The sequence below is a fragment of the Gymnodraco acuticeps genome, unplaced genomic scaffold, assembly GCF_902827175.1.
Source record: "Gymnodraco acuticeps unplaced genomic scaffold, fGymAcu1.1, whole genome shotgun sequence".
Taxonomy (NCBI): domain Eukaryota; kingdom Metazoa; phylum Chordata; class Actinopteri; order Perciformes; family Bathydraconidae; genus Gymnodraco; species Gymnodraco acuticeps.
Window position 1 is genome coordinate 1,142,345 of NW_022992193.1, and position 27,999 is coordinate 1,170,343.

A 27,999-nucleotide genomic window follows, 5' to 3' on the forward strand; every position below is an offset into this window, starting at 1 on the left:
TCAGTATTTATTTTCCCTTATTTTTTTCAATTCAACAAGCAGTAGTTGTTATCAGTAAAGCAGAAGAAATATACTACAATTTAATATCTTTTTTAAATATTTTCCTAACATTGTGCAGCCTTTACCTTTAATGCCTCACATTCATTCTCTCACTTTTTCATGATACTGTAAGTGCCCAAAATGTCTCTTCACTTAACAACTCTGCCACTAACTAAAATAATACTTCCACAAAGTACCAGAACACATGAGCTCACGGTGTAAATATTGAGCCTGTGCTTCCTCAGTGTGTTTCACAGTGAGAGAACATACATGTAAGCGTGTGAACTGTTTAGTATCCCTGTGGGAGAAGAGACCGAAACATGATACACCAATTAACCGGAGAGTTTCTGTCCCTCAGAAACATGTGCTCCCATCATCCTGGAACTTTTCATAAGACCAGTAGATGAGGAGAAAGTCTCAACAAATAAATAGAAATGGCTCTGAAAGTATGCGTACCTTTTTGTATGATTTAGTGTTTGAGTGCAGTTGTAAAGATGGAAATGCAAGTGACTGTGATAAAATCCTGAACTCTTTATCACCATATCCTCACTTTATTCCATATATGGAGATGTTTAATCAACAGCCGTAACAAGGGCCTTAGTTAAGTTGAATGCAGAGTGATGTTTTTGCAGGCTTAGGAAGGAACACACAGCAACTTCAGGGTTTCTGTGGGTCCTTCAAATCTAAAAGGAGCATTTCAATTGTCTTGAAATACGATTACTTGAAATTAGATTGGATTATAAAGTCACTTATACACAATAGCAGTTAAATGATACAACTTTACCAGGAAGCATGCAGTCACTTCCAAATGTGTCTTTGGCAAATATTCGTATTAATCAATGCTGCAAACACCCTTACTCACTCATTAATCCTCTGACAGCTCTTGAGAAATCTGGTTGCCATGGTGATTATTTGTGGTTAGGGGAGATTTAATCCTTTTTTTCTAATATTTCTCAATGCTCTATGACAAAGTAGCTAAAAACGGATGCTATATAACTGTTTTGTGATGAAGACAGACTTCCCTATGGTTAATGTGCAGCTGTGGTGCTGGAATGTACTGTATACAGCTGTTTGCATATGTATGTGTGCATAATTCTGCTCCAGGTGCCTTCATAAACTGACATTGAGTAACTCCACAGCTTAATGCCGTGTTTACTTACCCTGCTCACGGCCCTGTGCAGGTCACCGCCGCTGACAGCCCATAGTGATGAAAAGTGCAGGGAGGGTTAATATGTGGGAGAGCCTGCAGGCCATCTCTGGTGATTTATCGACTAGTGTGACGCACATGAACGCACCATGGGAAGATCTTATCAAGGAAGATGGGTTTGACCTGATATATATTTCTCTCTCAGGTGGTAAGAATTGTGCTTTCTCACGTCAAAAGTATCCACATTTATTGTCATGAATGACCCATTTCTGATGCTTCTGGTGCTTTTGACTAATCTGCTGTGGTGAGGGAAAGCAAAAAACCTCATGGCATAATAATTGTAGGCAAAAACACATAAAGAAAACAGCTAGAAAGGAAGTCTGGTTTTACCCAAACACACAACTCTGTAATTGCTTTTGGTAATTACTGCAAGACTGAGACATATGAGCTTTTCTTCAATCATTTGTCAGTTAGTGTTGCATGCTTTGTGGTGCATAGTTTTAGTTTGTAGCCTCTTATGAAAAGGCCTCTATGTACTGTCAAAGATTATTTTAAGCCACATTTTCAATTTGCATTTGTTTCTGCAAGATCAGACGCTTTTAATTTACTTTTAATTTGCTCGTCTGTCCCAGATAATGAAGATAAAAAACGTAACTCTTCAATAAGTCGCTTTAACCTGTTGATATTATTCACTTGGAGAACTCATTATGTAGTGTCTCTACTTTAAAGAGTCCTCTCCTGCTGATGTTCAGGTGTATATCAGTATGTAGTGTCTCTACTTTAAAGAGTCCTCTCCTGCTGATGTTCAGGTGTATATCAGTATGTAGTGTCTCTACTTTAAAGAGTCCTCTCCTGCTGATGTTCAGGTGTATATCAGTATGTAGTGTCTCTACTTTAAAGAGTCCTCTCCTGCTGATGTTCAGGTGTATATCAGTATGTAGTGTCTCTACTTTAAAGAGTCCTCTCCTGCTGATGTTCAGGTGTATATCAGTATGTAGTGTCTCTACTTTAAAGAGTCCTCTCCTGCTGATGTTCAGGTGTATATCAGTATGTAGTGTCTCTACTTTAAAGAGTCCTCTCCTGCTGATGTTCAGGTGTATATCAGTATGTAGTGTCTCTACTTTAAAGAGTCCTCTCCTGCTGATGTTCAGGTGTATATCAGTATGTAGTGTCTCTTATTTTCTCTTTATTTTTCTCATACTGCCTGTGCTGCAGCACCTCTTTTCACTCTCTGTCTGAAACCAGAGCTGCTCTGATTGGTTAGCTGGCCGGCTCTGTTGTGATTGCTCCAAGGCCGAATTTCCCATATACATTGGGTGGGACACATCCCCCCCAATATTCAGATACGCTCAAAATGTCCCCCCCCCCCATTTTTATATATTTTCCTTAGAATGGCAGGAAATTAGTATTCAAATGTTTTGGTCCCCCCCAATGTTGACTTCATGGTTACGGCCTTGGATTGGTCAACCCCTTATAGATGTCCCGCCCCTTAGCCTATCACGTACAATGTGTTGGAGCGCTAGCCCTCAACAACTGGCTTTCACACACTCCCCAAAGCACCCAATCTTTTCCAGTCCTGCATAGCATTAGTACAGCAGAATGAATGCACAAATGGTCAAAATGTGGAAACCTCCAAATGTCATGCAGCGGGGGTGTGGGAGGTCTGCGGGCTGGAATGTGGAACAGCTGGATGTCCTTGCTTGGCAGATGAGGCGGTCGCTGCAGGATGGGGGCACACAGGGCCGGTGGGAGGGGGAGATCCCTCCATGCCTTATCTGTGAGAACCTGGAAGTGGGATATTTTCCGAGGATTTTCTGCGATGAGGCAATGGAGTCTGTCCCGTGGGAGTTGAGCTTAAGAAGTTTACTCAGATACGCCCTCCCTCTCTCAGCTGCTGCTCTTCATTCATGCCTCTCACTCCCGCTGCTCCTCACCCATCACGATTGTATCATACACACCATCACGTATGACTCATTTTCACCCATGATAATAAATCACACCGACATGCCTGTGTTGTGTTACTCAACACAATCACTCTCTGTGTTTTTGTTGTTTGAAACAACAAATGAGATAATTTCTCTTCATGCTCCAGGTCAGGCTCAACTCTAACCTCAGAGCTACCTTAACCTGTCAGCTGATGAGTACATTTTTTCGGATTTATTTGGGCCCTCATCCTTGGTCAATTTGAGTCGGAGGAAAATGTAAATAATTTTGCGAGAAAGAATGTAAAGTCCAAACATTTTTGTATTTTCTACCCTGGCTACACCATAGATTAATCATACGACCTCTGGTAGGGAAACCACCGTACTTTCCCCACTTACTATTATTACTTTTGTTTGCATTTATTCAAATAAATAGCTTTTTTGCCATCCAATGCAATGACCTCTCTTTTGCCTTTTTAAGACATGGATATTCAGTATGTATATATTTTGTCTATTTCTACTCTGGCGACCCCTTCGATTAATCTTGCAACCCCATTTAGTTGCATTTTTTCAAATATATTCATGCATTTTCTTGCCAATGCAATAACCTCTCTTCTGCTCTTGGAATATACAGGCCAAACATTACTGTAAAAACACACAGTACATGTTGTACTGCTTCTGAAGTACTTGCATCTGAACTCCAGAGTCTTGTCCATCTCTACACACTGTTTATTATATCCTATACATGTATTTAAAACTCCATATTTAGGTTATTTCCATGCAGTGCGGGTGTGTCGCTGTGGTAACATGAAGGCTTGCATGCTTTTCCTCCACGCTGTAGTGAGTCTTCGGGGACCCACTCATCAACTCAAACAGGGGAGGAGTTTTGGTGTGGGCAACTTTGATAACCAATGGCATCCATCATCAGTGAAGCAAGCCTGCCTCTGCACTTGAAATCCCCCCCCCCCCCCCTTCTGTGCTTGTTCGTGAGTGTGGGAGATGTAGAAGGAGGGTCTTGGAGTTTTTATGTGTTGCTTTTCATTCAGTGGATGCTCAGTGGCGCTTGAACAGCAGCTTGGATTTAACTGTTGACCTGCTGGCTAACAGGTGGGGGAACAGAGAGTGGAGGAGATACAATCCGAGGAACCATGTTGAGGATGAAGACGTTGCTCCTTCTCCTGGCTTTTTTTGCCTGGAGCTCGGACGCCTGGTTCTGGTCCAAAGACCCAGAACCCACAACATCAACCTCCATTGAGTCAACACCATCGGGAACGACAGGTGCCGCCAACGCAACTCAGAAGAACCTGGAGGAGGAGGAGGAGGAGGAGGAGGAGGAGGAGGAGGAGGACGACAACTTGTCTGGGGTTGGGGATGAAATCCTCAACGTAACCACGGGAATCCGTAAGTTTGTGGCGGCGTGGGACGTGACCCCGACCCCCGGGACTACTAACGGAGGCCCCACACAGAAGGTGGAGAGCGCTAACCCTAACACCACCGGTAATGCTAACGGGGTCAGAGGGGAGAGGGTGGAGGAGGAGGAGGAGGAGGAGGAGGGGGATGGTGTAGAATCAGTTTTAAATGGTGATGAAATGGTGTCTAAAATCAATGAGACTTTTTCGGGTGTTTTGGATCTTCCACCCCATGATAGTCGCTTCAATGCTTGTCTCCCGGTGCCTTCTGATTGGCCCATTTGCTCCAGCAAACGTCCAGAATCATTCACGCTGCCCAACTTTTTCAACCATACGTCTGTGGAGGAGGTGGGGTCGGTCCTACAGGAGTGGGCATGGCTCACAAAATTGGGGTGTCACCACGGCGCCGAGTGGTTCCTCTGCCTCCTGCTGGCCCCCCGCTGCACGGCCCCCCCCCACCCACACCTGCCCTGCCGCAGCTTCTGCCAGGTGCTGCAGGACAGCTGCTGGGCGTCTCTGGAGGACGGGCGTCTCCCCGTGGAGTGTCACCTCCTGCCGGACGGGGGGCAGGAGCCCAGGGGTCCCGCGTGCGCGTCCGTTAGTAACCTGAAAGGTAACGGCGGGTTAGAATGTATCCCGTGCGGCCATACATTTTCAACCCCGATGTCACGTCAGTTTTTGTCGTTGTTTGAGCATTAGTCTGTGTGTTTGTGCGGTGCTTGTTTGGAGACTCACATGTTTAAGTACATATTCGGTTTTATGGATCCTTTTCATTCACTTTAAACATGATTTTTAGTACTTTACATTACAGATGACCATCTTTAAAACCATATATATTGTTTAAAGCTCACCTATTATGCAAAATCTACCTTTTCATGTCTCTTCTACATCAACATGTGTCCCCTCTGTGTAAAAAGATTCTGAAAGTTTCAGGAAAAAAGATTTTCTCTCTTTTTGTCCTGATCCATTTATATAAAAACCTGTGTGAAAATGAGCTGATCAGATTTTGGCCACTTTATGATGTCATAACGATTTTTTGGCTTGTGTAACCATCAGCCAATCAGCAACCAAGGTAACGCCCCCCCACCTTATCACCTGAATCTCCTCCTAGAGCACCATTCTGTTCTTTTTTAACCAAATAATTCTCAGAGGGGCACTTTTGAAACAGGGCTGAAACAGAGGGGATTATGGGATGCTGAAATGATCTGTTTGGTGTTTCAGCCAATCAGAGACATGTTCTGTATATATCTGAGACTTGTGATATGTTGATGAAAAACAGTATAATAGGGGACCTTTAAAACCATAGTGTTTAAAATATTTGAATTGCACATTAATAATAATTAACTTTGTGCACACCTATAACATTTTAGACTTGAAAAAGACAAAATGCAGCACAACCCGAGACATACTGTAGTCTTTTTCTATTAATTTTTCTGATCAGAGCCTGGTGCCAACATTACCCACAATGCAACTGACCAATCTGTCAGACATTCAGGTGGGTTTGGTGTTTTTGGGGGCAGTTTAGCTCATCCTTCTTGAGTTTCAGTCATTCATCACAGTTAGGATCATGTCTGCTTTCATCGTCGTTTTGTATGTGCATATTGATTTGATTTATTAATAAAAGTAGACATGAGGTTTGACACAGATGAATGCTCTAACTCAGACAAGTCTCTGCAAGTAGAATTTTTCCAACACATGCATTAAACTTAATAATGCCTTTTTAAGGTAGTAAAATGGTTGCCAATAATGTAAAGTACAAGTGTGCAATGAATGGGTCCAAACATGCAGAACCAGCAGTGATGTTTGCAGTCGTTGTTGTCGTGTTGCTTTCTGGCGTCGTTTAGAAAAGCGCATGATGCTCCCGAGTTCACGTTGTGCCCCTGGCTGCATGCCATTCATGTGATTGTGTGTCAAATGTAAGCAGCGTTTTGTATGTCAGCAATGGACAGAGCGCTACAGGTTCTTTCTGTTAATACCACTGTGTAGAAATACTGTGTTACAAGTAGGGCTACTGCATCCAAGTACAAAAGTATTAGCATCAAAATAATACCAAATCAAAAAGCCCTTATTATGCAGAATGGCAATTTTTTTAATAATATATTTATTAGACTACTAGATAATTAGTGATGCATTAATGTGCTCGTCATTTAAATTGTACAGCTGCTAAAGGTGGAGCTAACTTTAGTTGCTGCCAGGTATCTTAATCCGCATCATAATTCATTAGTCGATAATATTTTCTAATAATAATTAGAAGTAAAGCTGTCATATAATTGCAGTGTAGTAAAATGTACAATATTTGCTTCCTAAATGTAGTTTAATAGAAGTTTAAAATAGTGTAGAATTGGAATACTGCAGTTAATTATGTGACCGTCTATGTTTCCTGTAGATATTTAATTGCTCTTTTTACTGCACTTTTAGTGTACAGTTTTGCTATTATGCTGCTGTGTTTATTGTATTTTTGTAACTCTGGCACAACAATTTCCTTCGGGATAAATAAAGTCTTATCTTATCTTAAAGTACAAGTACGTCACATTGTACTTAAGGACAGTACTTCAGTAAATGTACTTAACGGTTGATTAAAGTGTTAAAAGCAACCAGAATGGACTTGAAATCCACATAATCATTTAACAAGTGGAATATTTTGTTAGGCCTCATTTAGTTTTACAATAATCAGTATTGGAAATGATACCCTGCATTAAGTCAAGTGTTTCCTAGTCCATTTACACTAAGACTTCATTGGGAAATACATATGATACGCACAGTACAGAAGCCCTAGTATAAACCCTGAAACAGGAAATGCTCAAGAGGCCCATGTCCAGTGGCGTCATAAATCCTGCAGTATGGAGACTTCATTACCGCCATAGTGTTTCTCCATTGGTTCCTCGTGAACTTTTCTACATTAAACCGTCTTTATCATGTGTTTTCCCACAGGAATATGTCATGTAAATGTTCTGGGTTATTTTCCATGTACAGAAGGGCTCATGTTTGGATAACCTTTGAACCTGAGACATAAACCATATGCTAAGATTTGGGGAGCTGTTAAACACAGACAAGTGTGTTGAATGAGTGTGTGTTTAACTCCTGTATATACTGAATGTTCCCTGAATTATTATAATTATCGAGATGTAGGGAAAGTAGCTTCTTACCTTATACAGTACAGGGTATGAGACGTCAATTCGTTTTTTATGGGGTGGGAATTTCCAAACACCTGCGTTAGCTACCTCATTCAGTAACCCACACAGAAAACAGTCATTATTTTAGCAGACATTGACAAAAACAATCTAAATGAGCTTTTCAGAGATGTATTGGCGCACCGTAGACGGACCACTTTTGGACATAATGTACTTTCCATTAAAGGCAGCTCATTGTGGAATAGCCTCCCAACTGAGATACGGGATTGTCCCACTCTCAATAGTTTTAAAGGTCAACTCAAAGAATGGTTGAGAAACAACCAGACGTGTAATCACCGCTAAATGCACTTTAACACAGGGGTATCTCCTCTTGCACTTTATGCATCTCTTGTATCATCTCTTGAACTTACTATGTCGTTGCTGCTATAGTGTACTGCCATGTGGTAAATACTTGTGTATGCTGCTCTTGCTCTCTTGCATATCATGTATTTATTTGTTGCTATGTTTACAAATGACATGTTCTTATATGTTGTATGAGAGGGACTACGGATGCAAATGAGCTCAAAGCTGAAATCCGGGATATTTACACTTGAAGCATTATTTGTCTAAAGTGTTCATTAATGTGCATTGTCCCTATTCAAATAAATGAAAATGTCCACTGCAGGGCCTCACACGGCTTAGTACACGGTATAGTTAGGCCTTGGTAGGCTCACTTTATGCTGCGTTTCCCTTACAGTTTAGTAGCTGGGGCAGTAACTATAGTAACGTAGTGTGGAGCCGTGACGTCATCTTCAATGCGAACCACAAAACCAACATCAGCCGTTAGCTCTTAGCCCTCAGAGCTCACAGCTCCTCATATCTGTTCACTAGACCAAAGTTAAACAAGTACAAACCACAGACTTTCTGTGTCATGGCGAATACAGTCGCTGGTTTATTTATGTCTGTAGGCCGTTGTTATGAGTGTGGACGGTCGGAGCATATACTGCGTTAGCTTAGCCGATCTCCATTCAGAAAACACGCATTTTAAAAAGGTGTTTCGCCTGCCGTCTGTCTACAGACTTGTCAAAGCATTAATTCATGGTTTTTACTAACCGGTATCAGTATGTTGTTACTTCGGCATCATTTTGAAACGTGTATTACAATTAAATCACGGTCAAATATGTTCATTTTGTTTTAGTTGCCAGCGATTCTCTCACTAGTTTAGCATACTCAGCTCGGTTGTTGGTCCAGAAAGAACCTCGATTTTGGAGAGCCAGAAAACTGTGAAAAAGTACCCGCTAGCCGGAACTACGCCTAGTGGAAACGCAACCAAAAACGGGCCGGGCACGGCACTGCACGCTTTAACCACGCTCCGCACTGTAGTGGAAATGCGCCATATAAGTTACTATATATTGTAAATAATGGTCACTTCTTCATGTTGTCAATTGCTATAAATGTCTTTATGCTCTATTCTTCATAAGAATTTGAGAAATGGGTTAGAACACTAACCCGTCACATCCTTCCCTTGCATTTTTCTACCCTGGCTTATCTGCTTATCATATTTGAACATTTTCTGATCAGCTGGCGTGGATTTCTGCATGGATTTAAGAGGCGAATGCTTCTCTGGAGTCACACAGAGAGGGGGAGAAACAATTGGACCATCTGTGGCCCCCCCACAGATGGTCCAATGAGAGGATGGGCAGCGGATGGCATTTATGATGGCGGCTGTGGGTGGGAAAATGGTCGCTCCCGATGAAAGAGTGTGGCGATTGTGTGCTTCGGATTGGAAGAAAGGCCAACGGTGTCGCTGTAAATAACAAGAGGGCCTTGTGACTGGGATGAGACTGGGCGGCACAAAGTCTCCGCCAGAGGTCACAGGTCACGGGGCATTCGCATACCCTCTCAAACCAGAAACACTTGACGGGTGATAATTAAGAGTTCCGCCGAGCATTTGAAGCAGAGCAGAGACAAAGAGTGAAAGAAGATTTTTTAACAGCGGGAATTACCCGTTCTTTTGGGAAAGTGATTCAAAAACACTTTAATCGCTTTAACCTCCATATTGGAGCCATTTGCATTTATGTGTCGCTAATTTGGGCACTTCCCGTTTGCTAGTTAGTGGTGAGCTGGTGCCAGAAAAGTAAAGCAGTACTTAAAGTAAAAAGCACATATTTCTACAAACATAAGTCAGTTTTTTTGGTCATGGTGGTAATATTCAGCTTGTTAAAATGTTGTATGATGTCTTTTGTGGCTGTGAAGAAGTTTGTGTTTAGCGACTACACTTGTCAACAAGCTTTGAAGAAGGTCGTTGATCGAAAATTAAAAATATCTTTGCACAGGTTTGAGTGTGCAAATTCTCTTTTTCATTAAGTTGGATCACAGAGTCGGATTAGGGTTGATTTCCTTTCTCCATTTCATGACTTTCAGAGGCTAGCTGTTTCGCCTTGTTTTCAGTCTTAATGCTAAGCTACCTATCTGCTGGTTTTACCTTCATATTTAACATAGATGCATGAAATTGTATCAATCTTCTTATGCAGCTCTGCAAAAAAGCGAGGATATTTTCTTAAGATGTCTGATTTCTTTATAACAAACACTTCAGTGTACAAAGAGTACGATCAAACGTTTTTGGAGCTTGAGACTTACTAAAAACAGGATTTTTGTTTGTCTCTGGAGCTTGTTTGTGTCTGCAACTATAGTTTCAGAAGCATTCAAATTGTATGGTCCGATGTTTGAGTATGCACACATTCCAGTACTGCTGATAGTTGATGGTACAACATTTCTCCCCTCTGCCCAAATACATGCTTCACACAGAAACAACATTTCATTTGGACTGCAGCCAAGACACCACACTATTTCAAATCTTCAGAAATGCTGGACTTAAAAGAAGCTGATGTCATCCGAGCCCCTCGCTGATCCCCCATCAGTCAGCTTTAATTTGCTCTCAGCTCACAGTTGACTCTAACATGGATTAAAGTCTGACGGAGGCCGTACATGTCACAGCTGTGCCGCCTCCGGCTGAAGCGCTAACTGAAGCCAATCTTTCTTCAGACGTGTGAAGTCCAGTTGCTTCTGTCCCCAGAGAGTATACTACAACTGGGACTGATAACGTTGTAACTGAGAGGGTACAGATTTAGGTTTCTTAAGCAACTATTAGTCGACTAATATTCATAGACTACTAATTTTTCATGCAGAAATGTCAGAAAATGCTGTTTTCTGTGATTTAATTCATATTATAGTGAGTGTATTTGGGCAAAACAGGACATATAGGACCTAATATATAGACATTTTTGTACTCTTTTCTGACATTTTCTATCAATATTATGAAATGTTAGTTGCAGGCCTAGTTCTGAGGTGGAGATAGGCTGCCTGAAGTGTTTAAATGACTCCTTGCATATTAGTCGATTAAATTACCTTGTTGTTTCTCCGCTTACTTTTCCTTTTATGGGCTGCAGTGTGCCGCTCCTCTGGATGAGGCATGATTTAATAATGGTCTAATGTTCTTCAACCTTTGGCATGCAACAAAACAAACCTATAGCTCATACTGTAGAATAATAAGAATACTTTTGTGTAATTATTGAGCAGGAATGAGAGGGTTTTGAGTTTGAACATACAGACATTTTTGATTGCAATGGAGCTAGAAGACCTTTTTATGACGAGTTCTGTTGCCACCAATCCAATATTTATGTTGTTACTAAGCACTTTCTATTCCGTGTGCATGTTTCTGGCATATTTGTTTTTAGATGACATCTTCAGATTATAGTCAATATATCAGCAATACACTCACAGCAGCACTAGTTGCTAATGTATTTAAACGTTCACAAGTAATTGATTCGTCATTGCAGGTCTATTTGAACTTATTTACTACTTATTACTACAATTTTGCTTTGTTTAGCCTGAACCTAAACCAAACACAGGACTGAAAATGTAGTCGATCATGCCTGAAAAAAATGGCTAAATGAAACTTTCCACCCTTAAATCTGGGGGCAATTTCTTGGGACCATTAAACGTGGGATACAAACTCTTGTCTATGACAGGTCTTTTTTGTACCTCTTTTTTTGTGTTTATGTTTCCCCCCCTGAGGATGCACTCCTACGCTTCTGGAGGAGTGCATCAGCCTCACAATGACATTTCTGCCTGTTTCCACTCGCCTGTATTGTCCGTGCAGACTTCTGGGACAGAGTCAGCTTGTGTGCTTCATCCTGGAGTCCCTCATGGTCCTCGTTCCCATGGACATCTGACACGCATTTCCTCCCTCTGCCTCCATCTGTCTGTGGCTCTCTCCACTGGCAACGTCTTCACACGGTTAAACAGGCATTGGATTTCTCCGGGGGGTTAAAGTTGGAAAACAGAGACATGGCACTTAAGTCCTGTGAAACAGAATACATGAGGTCATTTGTATGTGCCCATGCCTGCTGCATGTTGTTCCTCTGGGTGCAAAAGGGCGGAGACGGGAGCCATCAGCAGGGTTAACATGGTTGTTTCGGAGGCAAGGTTCACACGTATGGGGGTCAGGCGTCCTCTGGAGGGCAGCCAAGTGAGAGAAACAGCTGATCACTTACATGAAGTAAGAGTTAATGGGCTGTTGCTGCAGGAACAGTCAGTAAACATAAGGATGGAGGCACCCTTGTGTCTAAAAAAGTACATGTTGTAGCATTAACAGCTGGACTAATACATCATAATGGTGGTATTTTTTATTATAATTGGCCCAAATGGGTGAAATTATCCGGAATCTTTGGAGACATGGCTTCAGATTAGTTGGTCTTCTTTGCTTGCTTTTGCATGTTTTGGTTCACAGGACAAACATAGAGCCTGAGACCAAGATTGTAACCCTGATATTAGAAAAGCGTGCATAGATGTTGGATAGAATACTTTGCTTCAGTGGCTGTGGGATAGCTTCCAGATGTGAAGTGAAACAGGATGTTGAATAAAACCACAACACCACATTTCACATGCTGCTGCAGAAGATGATATTTCCCTTTTTTGTCAGATATCAAACTTTTTATTTCATAATGTTACCCAGCAGCTGCAGCAGCTGTGTCTCTGAGATGAACCAATAGCAGGTGCCCACAGTGGGAAGCTGACCACCCGGTGAGACCTGCTCCAATTGGACCAAATCTCACAGGCTTAGGACTCTGCACGAAAGGGTGTGTGTGAGAGAACATGTGTTTTACTCCCTGCCAGCGCTAGGTTAGCGGGTTCAGATGTGTGTTATGAGCTGATTGTCCCCTGAATAACTTTCCATGATGGAGTGTTTCCTCTCAGCAGGTGAGAAGGTGTCAGAACATTTCTGAGGTTAGGTAACTGCCAGAAGGATGACGCAATATCCTGTCCAAACACTCATTTCAAAATTTAGAGGAAATATAAAGTAAAAGGAACAGAAATCTCAGTCAGTTATCATTTTGAACAATGTTCCATTTCTTTTTCTGATAGTTTTCTCTCTTTAGGGCTAAAATAATGAAGAAGTCGACAGAGAAAATTGTTCAAAATCAATGAGTAGTTTCACATTTTATTTTTATGGAAACGGGCTCTACATTTTTAGAATTTCTTCCTTTTTCTTTACCGAATGTAATCATCATTTTAATATGCATTTCCTACTGTTAGTCAGACAAAACAAGCAGTTTGAAGCCAAGACATGGTGGGAAATTCACACTTTTAGTCTAAAACAAGATTTTAAATGAGAAAATACTGTGCAGATGAATCAGTATTGAAACATAGTGATAGGTTGTAATTCAAAGTCTGGCTTCTAATTCTCCTTTTCAGCCAAATTTAGCAACAATATGCTTTTATTTTCTGTACTCAAACTGCTGTGAACAGCCATTATGATGTTTTCATTTCTCCCAGCTGGTCTTTGTCAGAGTTACAGCTTCCTCTAGTTTTTTTTTACTTAAACAGTTAACTCTATCTATATTTACATCATTAATAAACTTCGGGAACCCCCCCTGACCCCTGACCTGTGACCCTTTTAAAGCACACGTTGTCTCTCGTGAATCTGCGCTGACAGGCCCCCCCCAGGAGTGGAAGTGTCCACCGGGATGAAAGGCTTCCTCCCTGGTGATGGAGATTTATGAGAATATTATCTGTCTGTCTCTGGGGCCGTTTGACTGTATGGGAACTGAAACATCAGCAGTTTTTCCATTAATCCCCCCCCCCCCCAAGTCTCACAGACACTGGCATGGAACTTGAATCTCAATAGCACTTAGTTTCGGGCACTTTTACCTCTTCACAGCGCACTGACCACTGCTGTGTGGTTAGGGTCTGACCTGCAGGGTCACTGTGGTTTAGTGTTTGTTGATGCAGGGGCATCAACAAACTAACTTATCCTGCTTCCTGCTGTTAAAATCTGTCGCATTTAACAAGTTTTAACATCTCATAACCTGAATTTTGTCCTAAAACCTGTAAAAACATGAGAAGAAATTACTTTTTTTTCAATTATAGCTCCTGGATATCTACAATATATTCTTATAGACTGTTAATACCTTCTATATTTTTACTTTTTAACTATAATCATTCAAGTTTTTCTCTCCAAAGAACGTGTGATTGCTGATCATTTCTGTGCTTTAAACTGACCCTGTCTTTGGTACTCATGTTGCGTTCAAGTGCACATAGTAAACTCTAGAAAATATACTTTTTTGGACACATATTTTACATTTTTGGGTGAAATATAGCACAATACGTGCCATATTGAAAGGATTTGTTACATTTTACTTAAGAGGGTTGTCACTTTTTTTTAAATCTCAGATTTGACATTTTATTGCTCTTTACTACTTCCTTCATGTATTAACAACTTCCTTTAAAGAAACCTCTTTTATTTTTTATATCTTTCCACCTAATGTCTCAAAATCTTTTCCCATTCCTCCTTCCTGCAGAGGAGAGCGGCGTCTCTTTGCTGCAGCTGATCGGAGACCCCCCTCCGGATGAGATCCCCAGGGTGACTGGACCCAGGGGGGAGCCGGGCTTCATCTTCAACCGGGCGTCGGTGTCGGGCCAGCTGGCTCTAGCCCACATCCCGAACCCCTTCCACCGCCACTTCTCCCTCGTCTTCCACATCAAGCCCACCTCCCCCGACGCCTCGGTGCTGTTCTCCATCACCGACGGGCCTCAGAAGATCATGTACGTGGGCGTGAAGCTGAGCGCGGTGCAGAATAGCCGCCAGAGGGTGCAGTTCTTCTACACCGAGCCCGGCTCGGAGGCTTCGTACGAGGCCGCCAGCTTCGAGGTGCCCAGCATGGTGGAGACCTGGAGCCGCTTCTCGCTGTCCGTCTTCGACGAGCAGGTCACTTTCTACCAGGGCTGCGACTCGGAGCCCCAGGTGGTCAAGTTCGAGCGCTCCCCCGACCCCATGGAGCTGGACGCGGGGGCTGGGATCTTTGTGGGGCAGGCGGGGGGGGCCGACGCTGACAAGTTCAAGGTAATCTTCTGAAAAAAAAGTATGGAGAAGAAGTTAACATGGGATAGAACTCCAAAATATAATGAAATATTCTATTCCGAGCTGCATCTATGGGCTTTATTTGCCAAAATAAAACTTCTTTAAGGACATAAAGTGGTTTCTCATCAAGAATATTCTCACCAATTAGCCTCATGATGCCCACCTTGACTTCAAATTATGTGTTGTATGTTTAACAGCCATTATAAGGCCCCTGGTGAAAGATTGTAAGAATATCATTCACAGATGATATCTAGTGTCATATTACGTTATCCATATAATAATGATTTACCCCCCAGCCCAAGGTAGGCAACTCATTTATGAGACTGTTATCCAAAATATCAGCTTCTCAAGAAAGGTTTTACATTTTCCTGAACTCTTCAACACATCTTTATTTCCTGAAAGTGATAAGCCGGAGAAGCTCCAACATATTTGAGTTCCATGTGTCCTTCAGTGTTGTTTGATTTTTGATTCACTCAGTGTTTACAGACTGTCAGATCTTAATGTGGGAAATGTTGTTCCCAGACTTTGGGAGCTTATCATGTTTATCTTCCACATTTGGACAAAACAAAGCTGCAATTCTCAGCTGCGTTTGGTGGAGCCACTTTCAATTTGTATCCTGTCTTAAAAGTGACTGTGGATGATTCCCATTCAGAATTGGAGCATATTCAACTAAGAATAAACAACATGTGCTGTGTAACTGGATTGCAGAACTAACTTTTACCAACTATAAAATCTGTATTTTGGAGATGCACCTAATTTGCACACTAGAATTTGGAAGAGAAGTCAATTTTTTTTACCCTAAACTTCAGGGTGCCAGCAGAGGAAATGCTCAAGTGCTGATGAGATGTTTGCTCATCACATGTCTGACAGTAATGAATGAAAAACAGCGAGGAATCCTCATCCAAATGTCACCCATGAGACTGGGAAAAGTCAGAATAGTTCACTATGTGCTGAAAGAGCAGGTGTGTGTGTTTGTGTGTGTGTGACCTCTTCTCCTCTTTAATATCTCCCAGTGGCACCTCGCTGCAGGTGTGCTGGGTCATAGGGAAGGGCAGGATGAACACTCCTCTTGTAAATCTACCACCTTTTTGACCTTTGACCTTTCTGCTGGCACCCCGTCAGTGACCACATGTGACACTCACATGGCCTTTAAAGTGGAGAAGAAATTACTATGATTTGTGAAGAACTTAAACTGGCCAAAATGAAGCACAAAAAACTCTTTAAAGGACATACACTGGTCTCCAAGGCTGAGTATTCTCACTTTGTATGCATCCTAAAGTCTTCACAGTGTGCATCGTGTTAAATATCCAGAGAATGGCCGCTGGTTGAGGATTTAAGAAGGTCATTCACATAGCTCTGCATGAGTCATTTCACATATTTTCCATCTCTTTGCAGCTTATAGAGAAAGCATGAGTGCAAACAATGAGTCACTGTAAATAAAAATGCATTTAGCACGTGTGTGTGTGTGTTTTCTAGGGTGTGATTCTAGATCTGAAAGTGGTGGGGGACCATCGTGCAGCGGAGCGTTTGTGTGACGACGAGGACGACTCTGACGCTGTGAGTATTTCGGTTTTTAATGATTTCTTTCAAATTGTTTGAAAAAGGCATTTGTGTCACTTTTTTCCCTTTTCTTTGTCTCGCAGGCGTCTGGTGACTTCGGCAGCGGTGACGGCGAGCGGAGACAGACAGGACACACTGTGAAGGTCAGTAAAGTCATTTAAATTAAATGTCTACTTGATACAATACTTACAAGTTATTTTATATGAATGTGTGTAAATACATTTGTGTTTATTTTGTAATGTGACAGACAGTGGACAGCTGGTTTTATACCCCAATTATTTTGTAATATATTGCATCGGAATGTTGTTAAACTGTTTGTTCTTGCAATATATATCCCTTATTATGAAGACACACGCATAACATGAGAATTATGTCAATTAATCTCGCCATAGTGCATGCTGGGAGGATTCCCAACACACCTTTCATGTAACTGCAAGCACATAACCAGCCAGTTCCAACATTTTCAAACTTGTTTCATAAACTTTGGATACATTCAGCCTGGTTGCACGATCAAGTTGAGTGTAAAGACAGTGTATGTGTTTTTAAATACTCTCCTATGAGAATAATGAAGGATAATGTTTAGCAAATATGTTGAATATTAAGTTACAAGTTGATAAAATATTGGTATTTCAAAGTTTTAGTGGCAGCTTGAGTTCACCTGAAATAAGAGCAATGACACACATAGTATATCATCTGAATACTTCTGATAATGGGGAGGGTATACTGCAGATATTTGAAACTATTATATTATCTTCTGTTTCCAGACCACTCCTCGTCCCTTGCGGCCAGTACCTGCCCCCCCTCTGATTCCCTCACAGGGGAACATACTCAGAGAATCAGGTAAAAGCTCTTCATTTCCATCAGTTACACATGTGACATGTAATGTGCAGTGTGTGACTGCCAACATGACACTCACACTGTGGAGAAGTGTAATGGAAGGTTTTAATCATACAGCAGACACTGCCAAAAAAAGATGGAGCACTACCTTTCGGGACCTGACGGGGGGAGCAGTTTAGCTGCAGGGCTACAACATGCTTCTGACATGTTACGCTCTTTAGCTCCCACTGGTGGATAGTTAAGGAAGTGTTTTTAGTGATTTAAAGGTCCCCTATTATACTCTTTTTCAAAGGTATATTATAGGTCTCAGATATATACAGAACATGTCTCTGAAGTGTTTGGCTCCAAATACCAAACAGATCATTCCAGCATCCCATAATCCCCTCTGTTTCAGCCCTGTTCCAAAAGTTCTTATTCCGTGTCTGTAGCTTTAAATGCTAATGAGCTGCTGCTGGCCACGCCCCTCTAAGAAGTGATTGGTTAAAAAAACACAATGGTGCTCTAGGAGGAGATTCAGGTGATAAGGTGGAGGGGGGGTTACCTTGGTTGGTGATTGGCTGATGGTTACACATCCCAAAAAAACAAAATCTGATCAGCCAATTTTCGGACAGGTTTTTAAAGAGTGGGGGTCTTTGTTCTTGAAACTTTCAGAATCTGTTTACACAGAATAGACACATATTTATGTTTAAAAGACAGTACATTTAGGTGTACAGGAAATCTCAAATCCAGTCATCTCTCTAGGAGTTTTGCATATTGAGCGCCGGTAAAGCTTTAATGAACGACTTTTCAGGAATGCTAATGAAACTACCTGTCTCTGTCTAACCTCAAGGGTAAAGGTCTGAAATAGATACTTAACTCTCCCGTCACTTTTTGAATAAATGAAGGCAGACATTACCTATACATCACATTCAAGTTGTGTCTTTATGACTTTAGATGTCAGGTATCAGCAGCCGGATGTTGGTAACAGCCGGCCCAGAACACCTGGTCCAAGAGGTGGGTCTCTGGGGGCAAAAGGACTGTGTTGGGGCTGGCAGTAATGCAGATTGAAATCAGCATTATGTCCTAATCATCATGCGGCCATCCTATCACAGTATAGAATGAGCGATCTGTACTTTATGTCATGTTGGAGCTGAGAGCATGATGGTGGAGGAGGATTTATTTTATTTTGGTTGTTCCACATTCCTCAGGCTTCAGTGGAAGCAGTCAAATGCTACACTTCTCTTTGTGGTCATTTGATGAACTGCAATTCAAATCCCATTTTAAAGACTGATTATTATTTCAGATGATGTTATGGTTACATTTTGCATGATAGGGGTTTTTAAGTAAGTCATTGAAAAAAACCTATATTTGACCCTATAACCTAATGTAAAAAATGCATATTATTACTATTACTATCATTATATCCCTCCATATATAGGGTTATTTATTGATTTACTTCAACATTTATTTGTATTTTAAAATAATTTCAAATTCTTGGATGCCCTCAAAATGTTAATAAGTATGCTGTATATGAAAATCAAAAAATTTAAATAAATACACTAGTTGTAAACAAATTATGAAATATATCATTATTACGTTAATCACTTAATGCATCCACAATTTTGGCATATTGATCATTCTCAGGTTTTACTAAGCAAAGGAGTCCAACAAATCCATCAATACATCTATGAAATATTAACCAAATCATAACAACAAGGATAACGTTTGAACCACAGAGTGATATCTTTGTTTGGTTCTCAGTAATGATTTGGAAAAGGGACGTGCATGCATACAGAAACAAAACGGATAAGAATGTGTTAATGTACAAAATAACTCTAAAGGAAAAACTAACTGCAGCACTGCTCTACCTACATGTGTCCACTAGATGGAGAAAAAGCACTGAGTAAAAACTTGAAACTGTCACAAACTCATCCTCTGTTCTTTATTATCACCTTATTTCACATCATTTCAAAACACCAGATTTGTATAAGTGTGCTTGTGGTGTTTCCGTGCACTCTTTAAAGTAATAATTGGGGTTTTTCTTAAGGAATAAAGGGTACATTATGCAGTTTGGTGGTGGTAGTAATGAATGTGCTGACCGTCAGTATGACCTGATGTAGGCACAGTCAGAGGAAAATACATGCCTGATGACTAGAGAAATATCCCAATACAAATAATACATTTCATTTTAAGGATTTAATTTATTCATTCTCCTTTGGCTTTAACTGATGGAATGATTAACATTTCACAAGCAGGCAATAAAGTCAATGTTGCACATATCTTACTTGCACAAACTATGTGTGGTTCTATATAAAGTCTGATATTCCTGTCAAAAATATAATAATATGTTTTGAGTGCATAAAAAGCGAGGTCAGTATGTGAGTTTTGCTTTGGTTCCCAGCATGCATTTACAAGTGGAGTGGAGTGGAGTGCATGATGTATATTGAAGCATGGCTTTAAAACCCAGTTGTTCATCAGCAGTTTCTCTCACGCCTCCTTCAGGTACCGCCGTTTCTAAAGGGGAGAAAGGAGACAGAGGGAACCAGGGCTTAAAGGGGGACCTTGGCCCCGCAGGGCCGAAGGGGGAGTCCTCCTCCTCCGGGTCGTCCTCCGGGTCCTCCTCTCAGGGTGGAGGACAGAAGGTAGAAACTCTAAACACTCTGTGCACCAGTATAATCAGATGCACACAATACCTCTACTTAATATCTGTCTTTTCTTTATTTCAGGGAGAAAAAGGAGTAAAGGTATGTAAACAGTGACGTAAAGTAGGTTGTGAAGACTGGATTTGAGGACATAATAAACAAACTGGCTTTCTTTCCAACACACAGCTCCAGATTTCCCTTTTAAAGAAATGGAATAAGCCCACTTCAAAGTATTCATATAAATAATAACACATGCTCTCTCATTAGCAGCTTTGTAACCTCTACTTAATATTTTTTAATATGATAATAATTTTGTAATATTTATTTACGCTTTTTACTATATAATGTCAGTATTTACGACGGAGTATTAGGGCCACACTTAGAAAAAAAATAACGAAATACTTAATCTTTTGGCACATCGGCATCAGATTATCATAAGTATTAGAACTTTGAAAAGGTTGTGCAAGAAACGATGTCTATTATTTGGAAGAAAGAACCAAACGGACTTGGAGGAGATTGTCTCCTTTCTGAAGGAGGAAATGGCTGGTTCTGGCCGACTACAAGGCTATCGTTGGTTACATCTACGAGCTGTTCAAAGGGGATTTGTTGTTTCACAAGAAACTATGAGACTTGTAATCAAGGCTTTGGATCCAGAAGGAGTCGAACGATAGCCTTGTAGTGGAATCGGAATGAGCTCCCCATTGAAATCAGGACAGCAGAAAGCTTACACATCTTCCGGCGCAGACTGAAAACTGAAACCTGATGTACTTATATGATTCTGTTTTCTTCAAGTTTGTATCTTATTGGTCGAATGCACTTATTGTAAGTCGCTTTGGATAAAAGCGTCAGCTAAATGCAATGTAATGTAATGTAGTCGGCCAGAACCAGCCATTTCCTCCTGCAGAAAGGAGACAATCTCCTCCAAGCCCGCTTCTCAAGTCACTTATGAAACTACGGCTTTAATCTCGTAATTATGACTTTATTCTCAAAATCTCTCTCTCTTTTTTCTTCTAAGTGTGGCCCTAATACTTCGTCGTAAGTATTAACTTATCACTATCAGTCATAGTTTTATTTTATTATATTAATGGTGATAATAACTTTTCATAGTACTCAAATACACAATAAATGAATTAGTAGACTGGGGGGTAAATTAGTATTTGTCTTGTTGAGTTGAAAAAAAATGGCGAGAAATATATTTATCAAAAATAAATTCAGAACTTTTAAAATGACTGTTTGAGAAAAATACAAAAACAGCTCTACTGACCGGTTTAATTACCCCCCCCCCCTCACCAGGGCAGTTCCGGGTTCGGTTACTCCGGTAATAAAGGAGAGCGCGGGGCTCAGGGGTCCTCTGGGCCCCCTGGCCCCCCCGGCCCTGCAGCTGAGGTGGTGCGACTTGGTAATGGAGACGTGGTGCAGCAGGTGTCCGGACCCTCCGGACCCCCAGGGTTCCCGGGGATCAATGGGGCCCAAGGACCTGCAGGGACGGACGGAGAGCCAGTGAGTTCAGGAAGATGGGATATTCCAGAATTTGTGCACATTATTTAAAATATTTACGTCACTCACTGATTGTTTTTATCTTTCAGGGTGATCCAGGAGAGGATGGAAAAGCTGTAAGCCTCTTTGTTTTTAATGAACAGATTTTTCTATTAAATAGAATTCGGTAATAATAAAAAAATAACAGTGTAATTGAGTTCTTCTTCTCCTGTTCCCAGGGTGCCACGGGGCCACAAGGTTCTCCAGGAAATCCAGGAACGGCTGGCTTTAAAGGCGAAAAGGTTGGAGTGGATGGACGAAAAAATAGTCCCTCAACTACTACTTTTACGTTTCAAATATTGAATTAGCGTGATCATGTGTGATGTTTCCAGGGTGATGTTGGAGAGGGTCAGCCAGGGCCCAGAGGTGCCCCGGGACCACCAGGACTTCCTGGAACCGGCACTGGGGACCACCCAGTACGTCGACCGCCAAACACACTTTTCTGTCATTATTTATTTATTATAAGACTTCTTAACTGTTTTTTGCATGTGTTGATAGACCTTTTTTGACATGGAGGGCTCAGGATTCCCAGACTCGGACAAAATCAGGGTGAGTTGATGATCATCCAAGTTTTTCAAAAGTTACATTTTCCACCATAAAAATACTATATTTGTTATCCAGGGGGCCTCGCGGTCCCTTGGGAATTTCTGATCTTATTCACATTTCATATTTGCATGGATCTGACTTGGTTTTCATTCAAATTGTTCAAATTATAATGAACATAATTCCAAAATCGGTAATTAAAGTTGAGTTTTTCCATGACATAATGCATTTATGATTTGTTATCCAGGGTGGACGTGGCCTTCCAGGTCTGCCAGGGCCCCCCGGCCCCCCTGGGACTTCAGTGGCACTGGGACCCAACGGCCCGGTAGCTTTCGGACCCCCAGGACCGCCGGGACAGGACGGAGTCCCCGGAATACCGGTGAGGAGCAGGAGGCTCTTTCTACTCTAAAGAGATTCATATTTCATTAATGAGATGGTTGTCAGAAAAATAATTGTGTGCTAATAATTGCTCTGAAAACTAATTGTTTCTGGAGGTGTAACAATCCTTCATTATATAAATGAGATGATAACAAATCCAATATCAAACATTTAAAGTGAAAACATTGATACGTATACATACATACTTATTTTATTTGAATATCTGGAAGAGCCCATTAGTAAAATAAAAAATGTGTGAGTTCATATAATGTATTTATTGTGGTAAATGGGCATATGATATCATCTCATATAGTCCTTGAATTGACTTAAATAGTTTCCAGGCAGACTTGGTGCTTGTGTATCATTCTCTGAATTATTAATATGATATCACTTGATGAAACTTGGCATTTACAAAAGTTTTTATTTGCCAAAAACAAAGCATTTCCAGGTTCCTTACTGTGAACATCAGCTGCTTTTCATTGTTTTAATCAAAGAAAACTGAATATATGTTCGTCACACAATAACAATATGGAAATATGTGTTTCCTGAACCACTAGAAACCTATTTTCACTATTTCTTATAATAATTAATTATGTATATATTAAATACATTTTTAACCCTGACTGTTTATCGTGCTATTCAGGGACCGCCTGGCCAGCCAGGAAGACCGGGTCTACCGGGTCCCGGAGGAGAGAGGGTGAGAGTGTAAACATGTCAACTACTGAATCCAAGAGGAGAAAACATTGGAACATTTTTATTTATCACAATCCATTTTATACTTTTCTCCTAAATCCATTTCCTCTCCAGGGTGAAGGTGGGGATCTTGGTCTTCCAGGAGTAGCTGGAGAAAAGGTGGGTTGAATCTGAATTGTATCATCGAATGAAGTTTTGCACTTGAACTTAAATGAAAACGGTGTGGTGGGGGACTCCAGATATATCCTGTCCTTCATATGTGTTGCCTTCCTCCAGAAAAACTCAGAAGACTCAGGCTTTTTCACGGGCCTGTATTCTTACTTTGCTCCATCCTCTACGGTAATAGGGTCTTTGGTGCTTTCATTTATTTTTCACAAACTTTCATCTGATTCCATTTCATCAACTAACATATTTAACCAAATGTCACCTTGCATTCCACTTTGTGAAACCTCATCCTTCCTGCTTTTTGTCTTTCCCTTACATCAGTACTTTTGAAACGCCATATATTTCTTTGTTTGTTGTTAATGTAGCTTTGAGTTTCAAATGTAATTACATTTTTTGGGTAGTTTTCAGTGTGTTCTATTGTTAAGCAACATTTGTTCAGATTATTAAATATATTTTGTAGTTGTTTAATTTTGTCCAGTATAATGTCTAAGATGTTAAAATATCCTTTTTTTACGTACACAAAATCATGTCTGGACAGCTGTGAAGAAATGTATACGATTAAATGTTTAATCTTTGCACTACTTCAGTGTCCGTACTTCTTTATATTAAATCTGCACACAGCTCTTGCATGTCGCCTTTTTCCCTTTTTCTTCACTTCTGTTGAATTAAATGTCATGTTATAGCGAGCTAATAACAGGAGTCTCCATGTCCTCAGGGGTCTCAGGGTGACCTGGGTCTGCCGGGTACTTCTGGGCAATCGGGGCTGGCGGGGCTTCCAGGTCCCATGGGGCCCGTCGGACCCGTCGGACCTCCAGGGCCACCGGGGCCTGGGTACCGAGGAAGTCATGTGAGTAGAGCTTAAAATATTGAGCTATGATAAAAGGTTCAAACCAAACCTAAGTGGTCGAAACTTTAAAAATTGGAAAAAAGAGGGATCACAGCAATGTGTACAGAAACAAAGAATGGAAATATTATGAGTTTTGAGGATTTGAAAGAGAAATATGGGTTGGAAAATGAGGACTTTTTTTAGATATAATATACAGTTGAGGGACTATTTTTTATGAAGGAAAAACAAACCCAAGCCTGAAACGGAGTGATTGATATATTCATACGGACATACATTCGGACCAGACTCAATGCTACTTCAGTGCTATATCAAACTATAAGAGAATGTAGAGATACTTCTACCCATTACATCAAGAGAAAATGGGAGAAGGAACTAAACATTGAAATGGAGGAACACAACACACCACCACAAACTAAAGGACATGGAAGGAGTTTGGATGGAAACACCTCAAAAGATACTCCCAAAATAAAGAGTAAACAAACCTGTTAACAACAAACATGTTGGCCGGCATGTGGGAACCCCTGCTTCTGGGCACGAGAGAAAAAGCAGAATTGCTAACGTGCATAATGACATAGGGAAAGGAGTCTATCCAGTGTATAGGATTTACATATATAATATATTTTATATATCAACCACTGGCATGTGAAAAGGATTTATTCCTCTAATGTTAAAGAGCTTTGTGGGACAGTTGTAATGTGTGCATGTGGTAGTATTATTGTTCCTTATTTTAGAATGAAATAAAAAATGTTAACCTGCTAATAATCCCCATTTTCAACTAAATATATCAGTATTTGATTGTCATTTTTCCCGCCACTTTTTGTTGTATTCTAACTGCTTGTTCCATGTTTACCTTTACTCCTGAAGCTTGTGTACTGATGTATCAAAAAGGATTGAGTTATTGAGAGAAAGCGTCATGTTCTCTCCCCACAGAGTAACCAGGATCAGGACGATGTGAACAACGGCTATGCTGGTCTCCCCGGCCCACCTGGACCTCAGGTACACAACACACACACACACACACACACACACACACACACACACACACACACACACACACCACACACACACACACACACACACACACACACACACACACACACACACACACACACACACACACACACACACACACACACACACACACACACACACACACACACACACACACACACACACACACACACACACACACACACACGCACACACCACACACACACACACACACACACACACACACACACACACACAGCATTTACAGACAATGCACTGCCTCACGTTTCCATGTTTTCTTTCTTCTAGGGTCCATATGGTATTGCAGGACTTCCTGTGAGTAGATGACATTTTCTAAGTCAGTAGAATAAATACTGTTATAATAATTAAATATGTGGAAAACATAAGATGTACAGAAGAGCTGTGTATTTCAAACATAATCTGCATATCTAACTATCCTATGGGATAAAGTACAGAGTCTTGGGTGTTTTTATATTTTTACATTATAGCAATTAGTAGCTTTCTATGAAATGTCAACACTAAATATAGCTTTGTATTAATGGAACGTTATCCCTGTGTGAATCAAAGCAAGTTGCACTTAAAAATATTAACTTTTCTGAAGGTTAAATATCAGTTTATCACACCAGTCCTGACTATGAGTATCAGTGATGTTTATTATGATTCTCAGGGTAAATCCGGTTTGCCCGGTAACCATGGAGACAAAGGAACCGAGGGGTCACGAGGACCTCCAGGGATGCCAGGAATGGACGGGTTCCCTGGACAGTCGGTATGAGACCACAAATTCTGGGATTTGTAGTTTTTGAAACCACTGGACTCTGAGACAGATATTCCAGTTTTCCACTTGCCTGTTTTAATGATTGTGTTCTTTTCTTCAGGGCGATAAGGGAGACCGAGGACAGAGAGGAGAGCAGGTCAGTTGAATGACAGTTACATTTTTATAAGACAAGAAATAAGAGAATTCCGTTCCAATGCACCCAAGTTTTTTAACCGTTCAAATCTGCTCTAACCAAGGTGTGCTGAAAAATAAATCCCACTTCATCATACATTCAGTTTTAATTAGTTATTAGCATAGTTAACACCCCCTAAAAACGTAAAGGTCCCCTATTCTACTATTTTTTAACAGTATAGTATAGGTCTCAGATATATACAGAACATGACTCTGAACTGCTGAAACTCCAAACAGATCATTTCAGCCCTGTTTCAAAAGTGCTGATTCTGTGTCTGTAGCTTTAAATGCTAATGAGCTGCTGCTGGCCACGCCCCTCTGAGGTCATTTATGTAAGCCATTCAGAAGGTAACGCACAATTATCATCCAGCAAAGTCATAATAGTCTGAAGTGGGATCACAAGTGTTTCTAAAGCAAAGAAAGGTTATAATGCAATCCTTATAATGAATCTAATATATAATGATATTCATGTGTTATTCTATATACTCAAGTTCCTTATGTTGGACAAACAATGTGGGGATTGTAAAATCAAGATGTTTTTTTCTTCCTCTTCACCTTATCTTTATATAAGCAGGAATCATCTGTATACATTTAGCAACATGTGCTTATTCAGAATCAGTTTTATTACACATACAAGGAATTTGCGTTGGTATATACTGTATGGTGCATTCAAAGACTCAGAAAAAAACGATTATTGTAACATACAAAAATAAAGACAAAATTGACACACAATGTTATTATGTGAGAAACTGAGTACAGTAAAATATGACAAATACTATATTGAAAGTGGAGAGCAATATTAGCATCATACACAATGTAAATATTAATCATAAACATATTTCATTTTCTCGACATATGCATGCGTGTTTTGCTCTTCTTATCAATGTTTTATGTCCTTTTGTGTGGCAGGGTCTGCCAGGGCGTGACGGGGGGGGAGCGGGGCCTCCAGGGCCCCCCGGACCACCAGGAGAAATCACCTACCAGAGAAGTGATGTGAGTCCGTTAAAACAAAGATATTTGAAATGATTGTAACCCTCACATAACTGCCTGCACTTTAATCATGTGGACTAACGTCACTGCCTGCTGCTGTTTGTTCACCCCCCCACTAACGGACCTCCCTCTGTAGTCTAATGAAGTGATTTGGAATGGAGGGTCACAGGTGAGTTCCCCCTAACTGAGCACGCCATAAACCTCACTAAACTAAAGTTATTTAAACACATTTGCACTACTTGTTGTTGGTTTTCTTCATGTGTAATCGCTCTCTTCTCCAGGGAGGATCTGGTCTTCCAGGTCAAGCAGGATTTCCAGTATGTATCTCTTTTACTATCGTAGCATTTCAACAGTTCAATTCAAATGAGAAAATGAATGGAAGTGCATCACTGTGTAATAATGTCATTAATGTGCTTTGATTTAGGGACCCTCGGGGCCTAAAGGAGACAAGGGAGACACAGGGCTTCCAGGATATGCAGCTAAGGTATATTATTACTAATTATTTTGCATTACACGTTAAAAGATACATATTGCATGTTTTTTGTTGCAGAATTATACCTTGCAAAGATAGATTTGTCCTACCAATGAGTCGTACTTCAAGAGAACTCTTACAATTTATTTTAGTAACATTCTTTATTCCAACTTTAATTCATATTTTATAACATCAACAGTTTAATTTACCTATCCAGGGGCCTGTACTACGAAGCTGGTTCAACCTAACCTGGATATGTTTGAGTTAGCCGGTTGGCCTAATCCAAAACATACGCGCTCTCGCTAAACTGTCCTACGACGCGGGTTATCAAGTGGATCGCTCAAGCCAGC

General features: G+C 40.8%; 1 protein-coding gene across 4 annotated transcripts in view; it reads left to right on the plus strand.

The window, feature by feature from the left end:
- The window catches only part of LOC117539332 (collagen alpha-1(XVIII) chain-like), a 48,829-nt gene that overhangs the window by 10,020 nt on the left and 10,810 nt on the right, over positions 1–27,999 (plus strand). The window contains exons 1-25 of one of the 4 annotated variants that reach the window (XM_034205477.1): positions 4,165–4,605; positions 14,491–15,032; positions 16,527–16,607; positions 16,694–16,753; positions 17,375–17,450; positions 19,929–20,068; positions 20,153–20,170; positions 21,362–21,568; positions 21,655–21,681; positions 21,784–21,846; positions 21,937–22,020; positions 22,103–22,153; positions 22,395–22,526; positions 23,169–23,222; positions 23,333–23,377; positions 23,495–23,557; positions 24,099–24,230; positions 25,161–25,226; positions 25,530–25,556; positions 25,909–26,007; positions 26,117–26,152; positions 27,097–27,180; positions 27,314–27,346; positions 27,459–27,494; positions 27,602–27,661. In XM_034205477.1, the coding sequence (XP_034061368.1) occupies positions 4,257–4,605; positions 14,491–15,032; positions 16,527–16,607; positions 16,694–16,753; positions 17,375–17,450; positions 19,929–20,068; positions 20,153–20,170; positions 21,362–21,568; positions 21,655–21,681; positions 21,784–21,846; positions 21,937–22,020; positions 22,103–22,153; positions 22,395–22,526; positions 23,169–23,222; positions 23,333–23,377; positions 23,495–23,557; positions 24,099–24,230; positions 25,161–25,226; positions 25,530–25,556; positions 25,909–26,007; positions 26,117–26,152; positions 27,097–27,180; positions 27,314–27,346; positions 27,459–27,494; positions 27,602–27,661 (2,565 nt within the window). In that variant the 5' untranslated portion in view covers positions 4,165–4,256. Of the gene's footprint in view, positions 1–4,164; positions 4,606–14,490; positions 15,033–16,526; positions 16,608–16,693; positions 16,754–17,374; positions 17,451–19,928; positions 20,069–20,152; positions 20,171–21,361; positions 21,569–21,654; positions 21,682–21,783; positions 21,847–21,936; positions 22,021–22,102; positions 22,154–22,394; positions 22,527–23,168; positions 23,223–23,332; positions 23,378–23,494; positions 23,558–24,098; positions 24,231–25,160; positions 25,227–25,529; positions 25,557–25,908; positions 26,008–26,116; positions 26,153–27,096; positions 27,181–27,313; positions 27,347–27,458; positions 27,495–27,601; positions 27,662–27,999 lie in introns of those variants that run through there. The other 3 variants (XM_034205480.1, XM_034205478.1, XM_034205479.1) reach the window with 3 other exon arrangements.